The sequence below is a fragment of the Caloenas nicobarica genome, chromosome 1 (assembly GCF_036013445.1).
Source record: "Caloenas nicobarica isolate bCalNic1 chromosome 1, bCalNic1.hap1, whole genome shotgun sequence".
Classification (NCBI taxonomy): Eukaryota; Metazoa; Chordata; class Aves; order Columbiformes; family Columbidae; genus Caloenas; species Caloenas nicobarica.
The window spans coordinates 216,003,256-216,008,539 of record NC_088245.1 but is presented as its reverse complement, the minus strand read 5'-3'; the positions used below and the strand labels follow the sequence as shown (position 1 = coordinate 216,008,539).

At 52.4% G+C, this 5,284-nt stretch overlaps 1 protein-coding gene across 1 annotated transcript; it reads left to right on the top strand.

The window, feature by feature from the left end:
* The first annotated feature begins 3,562 nt into the window (after nucleotides 1-3,562).
* LOC135996123 (ubiquilin-2-like) lies at nucleotides 3,563-5,284 on the top strand. Its single transcript, XM_065647910.1, has 2 exons — nucleotides 3,563-3,866; nucleotides 4,014-5,284. The coding sequence occupies exons 1-2, from the start codon at nucleotides 3,563-3,565 to the stop codon at nucleotides 5,282-5,284; spliced, it is 1,575 nt and encodes a 524-aa protein (XP_065503982.1).

The following is a 5,284-nucleotide window of genomic DNA, read 5'->3' as shown; positions in this document are numbered from 1 at the left end:
TGTCATGAGTACCAGAGGGAAAACATTAAAAATAAAACTAATTTCCCGTATCTTCTAGTATAGGGGTATATGTATATCTGACCTCTGTATAAAGGGTTGTAAAATGCTGTCGTTACACTCTGGCAGTGTTTAAATCCTACTCAAATTACCGTGTTGTGTTTTTTGTGTCCAGAGGAAAAGGAGTTAGGGAGGCAAATAGGAGAAGTTCTGGTGAATAATGAGCTGGGTAACCAGGAGCATTTTGGACTTGCAGAATGTCATTCACCAAACAAAGTGGAAGTATTTTAGCAGCATGTTTGGAGCAATTTCTGCGTGGTGACAGAAAATATGATTAAGGGATCAGGGGCACAAGGAGTGTTCTCCTCTACCCTTCCAGCTGCAGGGAATGATGAGGTAATACACAGGAAAACCCGGCACATCAATACCTGGCTGTGAGACCCGTGTCACCAGCAAAATTTTTGTTGTTTTTGTTGTTTTGGTTTTCTTTTGATCATGGGTCAGTTTACATCACACCAGACATGCTGGTGACAAAGGGGACACACCCCTGAAGGACACCACTTGTCACCGATGTCCATCCAGACATTGAGCCATCGACCACTACCCTCTGGATGTGATTATCCAGCCAGTTCCTCATCCACCAAACAGTCCACCCATCAAATCCATATGTCTCCAATTTAGAGAGAAGGATGTCGTGGGGGACTTTGTCAAAGTCTCTACAGAAGTCCAGGTAGATGACATCCGCAGCCACCATGGTTGATGCTCTGCTTGTGGGCTCTGGGCGATACCAGAAACTCTGCAGATATTGCAGGCACGAGCTCTGGGTCTGGCAAATTGCCCCCACTGGTATGAACAACGTCTGAGGAGGAACAGCGGCATCTAAACATGCTGTAAATGCTGCATGTGGTTCCTGGGACAGTCTCCAATCCTCACAAGCTCCAGAAATCAAATTCCAGGAAGAACTGGAGCTAGTCAGGTTAATGACTGTCTTTAGTGGGGAGGGAACTGTTAGTGTGATTGGGAATCCATCGTTCTGATTTTCATCCCAGATTTCTTTATCTCCTGAGTTGTTAGAGGAGAGGCACTACCCAAGCACAGATTAATACAGGCATCAGAAATAAATCTGGGCTGCAAATGGGAAGGAGACTCACCAAACAGCAAAAATAGTGATCAGAACCACCATCGTTGTATTTAGCACTATTTTTCCCATCACTTCGCAGTGAACTGGATAAGAGGGCTGTGGAGTCACCATGCATAGGGACCAGTGCCCCATGGAGGGACAGATCTTGGGGGAAAAGAGCATCTGTCATCAGTGCATTCTGTCCAAATAAATAGTTGCAGGGGAGCTCTTTGTTGTTGCAAACGAGTGCTGGGGCTCTGGAATTGCTATTCTCTCAGCATGCTGTCTGGAAACAGGAACCGTACCATGTCCTGCGGGGAGTTACCATGTGTTGTGATTAGCTGACATGAAATAAGCACTCTGCAACTGGATCAGAAGATTTTTGATGAAAAGAAAAACTTTTGTAGTTTCAAAAATTAGTATCGACATCAAATAACCTGAAAGCTATGAAAAAAGGATAAACAAATTAAGCCATTCTGGTATGCACCTGGATTTTTGTATTGGCTCCATGAAAGTCATCTTTGAATTTTGCAGGTGCAGAAATTCAGCACCAACCTGGGACTGTGAAAATTTTTCCGAGCATCACATAAACAAGAAATAAAGCATGGGATGCTAAGACAAATTTACCTCCTCTTGTCTTTGTTTTGAAACAAACATCAACTTTCTCAGCTGAGTGAGGGAGAGATTTGTCATGGTAATGGTACTGTAGTGTGTTTGCTCTGTGCACATGGAATTAAATTTAATGGCATCCACAAGGATGGTGCAAAGTGTATTGAAATTGGCATAGGTTGCGTAACCCTTACCTGGGAACATCTGAACAGGGGCAATCCTGGGGATAAAACTAAGAAAAGCTCCCAGTGCACTTTGTGGTGGTGTTTCCCGGCTGGAAAGGTGAGGGTGCTTATGGGCTTGGGCTGAAAAAGGGGGATATTTCGTCCTCAGACAGTTGAGGTGTCAGGAAGGTGGCAGATGTGGAGGCTGCACTGCAAGAGGAGAGGGCAACCCTGGTGTCAACGCAGGCTGGGGATGGAGGGATTTAGAGCAGCCCTGAGGAGAAGGACTTGTGGGTGCTGGGGGGTGAGAGATCGGCCATGACCCGGCCATGTGCGCTTGCAGCCCAGAAGCCAGTCGTATCCTGGGCTCCATCCCCAGCCCTGTGGGCAGCAGGTTTGGGGGGATTCTGCCCTGCTCTGTGAGCCCCCCCTGCAGTGCTGGGCCAGCTCTGGGTCCTCAGCACAGGACACACATGGAGCTGCTGGAGAGGGGCCAGAGGAGCCCCAGAAATGACCCGAGGCTGGAACAGCTCTGCTGTGGGACAGGCTGAGAGAGCTGGGGGGTTCAGCTGGAGAAGAGAAGCTCCGGGGAGACCTTAGTGCGGCCTTTCCGGACTGAAAAGGGGCCGATGAGAAAGATGGGGACAGACTTTTGAGCAGGGCCTGTTGTGACAGGACAAGGGGTGATGGGTTTAAACTAAAGGAGGGAGATTCAGGCGGGACATGAGGAAGGAATTGTTGCCCTGAGGGTGGTGAGAGCCTGTCCCAGGTTCCCAGAGAGGTGGTGGCTGAACCATCCCTGGAGACATCCCAGGCCAGGCTGGACGGGGCTCTGAGCAACCTGAGCTGGTGCAGATGTCCCTGCTCATGGCAGGGGGGCACTGGGGGAGCTGGGGAGGTCCCTTCAACACAAACCATCCTGCATTCTGTTATTCTAGGGCTGACCCTGGGCATGGGTGCGCTGGCAGCAAACCCACAGTGGGACCCAAAGACTGGGTGTTGATGTGACAATTCGAGGTGCTCCATGTTCCTGTAGCACACCTGGCAGGAGGGGGGTGTTCGCTGAAACGGGGGAGCAAGGTCCGGACCCGGGAGGGTGGGTGCCCGAGAGGTTTGCGGTGGGTTTGGCAATGCTCACCTGCCAGTCGTGGAATGGAAATGGTCCTGGAGGCCCCTGAGCCTGGGGGTCCCCATGGTGTGGTTCTCCTCGTGTCCTGGGGACTCAGTTGGGGACAATGGAGGCGAGGAAGCCTGAGCTCAGCTCTGAGGGACATGTCCCCTCTCCGGGCCCTCGCTGCTCACTCTGACATCAACAGTGATGTCACAGCACAGGGACGCTGCATGGCCATTCTGTAGGGGCAGGAGGCCGCAGTGGGGCAAGGAACATGGGGGGACTGCTCGGGTGGTGAGCGAGTGGAGCAGCTGTGCAACATCTGGCTGTTATGTGCACTGCGAAGGGAGGTGGCCCTTGTCCCCGTGTCACTGCTCCCTCCCCGCAGCTGTCACCATAGCAGGGGTAACTGCCACCCCCCTGTTTCTGCTGGCAGCCGTCACCCTCTGTCACCTCCTGCCAGCACCTCTGCTTTTCAACAGAGCAAAGTGCAGTCCTGGTCTCGGAGTCACCATTCCCAGAAGCAAAGGGGCAGCAGAGACCGGTCAGCCTGTTGTCACCATGGATTCCTCAAATATCATCAAAGTTACTGTGAAGACCCTCAAACAGAAGGAGCAGTTTGAGGTTGCTCAGAGCAGCACCATCCAGGAGTTTAAGGAAGAAGTTGCCAAACGTTTCAAAGCATCCTCTGATCTGCTGGTCCTGATATTTGCTGGGAAAGTCCTCAAGGATCAAGACACTTTGAGCCAGCATGGAGTTCACAGTGGGGTCAACATCCACGTTGTCATCAGGTCCCAGCAGAGACCACAGGATGGCCTGGCAGGTCAAGGAAGAGCAACCGCCCTGATGCGACCTCCCAGCCGCAGTAATTCCAACTTATTCTACTTGGGAAGCACAGGTGATATGCAAAACCCAAGCTTAATCCATCATAACTTGTCTGAGCTGTTGACCTCCAGCCAGGAAATAGTGGCACAGACCATGGAGGACCTCTTGTCCAGGATCCTCGCTTCAGGCCTGGATCTGAGCACCATCAACAACAACACATTTCTGCTGGGGTTCCTCCTCGGGGTGACAGGCGTACATCTCCTGGGCCTGGACTCCACAGACGTGTTGGACTTGGTGAGCAGCATTCAAGAAGAAGATGCGCCCCTGCACAGCTTGGTAAGGGAGGTGCAGACTGCCTTGGTGCGGGATGTCCTCGAAAATGCCGATGTTGTCAGGGACCTCCTCATGTCCAGCCCTCAGATGCAGCAGCTGGCTGAAGAAAATCCCGAGATTGGTCACATTCTCACCCACCCACATACTATCAGAGAAATGCTAGAGGCCTCCAGTAGCCCTGCCGTAATGCAGGAGATGATAAGGAACCATGATGTGGCCATGAACAACCTGGAAAGCATCCCTGGAGGGTTCAGTGCTCTGGAGCAGCTGTACAGGGAAGTTCAGGAGCCCATCTTGGACGCTGTGCAGATGGGCAACAACCCCTTTTCTCCCCAGGACAGTAACCCACCCCTGAGTGGAGCCAGGCTACCAGCCCACACCGAAAACCGGAGGCCATTACCCAACCCTTGGGCTCCACGGTCCAACGGGGTCAGTGGTAACGCAGGTGACTGCGATGGCCAGTTCTCCATCAGCAGCACACGTGACAGTTTTACCTCGCTGAGCTTGGGTCCTGCAGCAGGACGGGTGGTGCCCAACTCGGGGCAGGTTCAGACCATGGTTGAGCAGCTGACAGGAGACCCAGAGCTCATGCACAACCTGGGGAGCGCGTTAACAAACCCCGACAGCCCCGCGCAAGTGCTGCTGAACAGCGCTGAGATACCGAGTGATGGAAATTCTCCACTTCAAGACCAGCAGGTACAGCAGCTGCCACCGGAGATGGAGGATGCTGAGATTTCGTCCCTGCTGAGAAACCCGCGGGCGCTGCAGGCGTTGCTGCAGATCCAGCTGGGATTACAGACCCTCTCGACAGAGGTACCGGATTTTATACTGAGTTTGGAGGACCCAAGCGTGCAGCTGGATCTGGAAAGCATGGACGACTCGGCACAAAGCAGCGAGTCTGAGGACGGTGGAGATTTCGAGTCAGATGAGGAGGAAGCAGAACATCAGATGGAGATGGATGAGGAGGTGCCACAGGCCAGATTTTGGAGACAAATGGAGCAGCTCAGTGCCATGGGCTTCCAGGACCAGAGTGCGAACTTGGAGGCGCTGATTGATGCAGAAGGAGATGTCAGTGCAGCAGTGGAGATACTGGCAAAAGCACCATCATCGGACAAGATACCATGA

Bases quoted from the DNA above. Each gene is read 5' to 3' on its own strand.
- LOC135996123 (XM_065647910.1), top strand. From the start codon at position 3,563: ATGGATTCCTCAAATATCATCAAAGTTACTGTGAAGACCCTCAAACAG. The intron at 3,867-4,013 runs GTAATTCCAACT...TCCTCGCTTCAG, and splicing joins GATGCGACCTCCCAGCCGCA to GCCTGGATCTGAGCACCATC.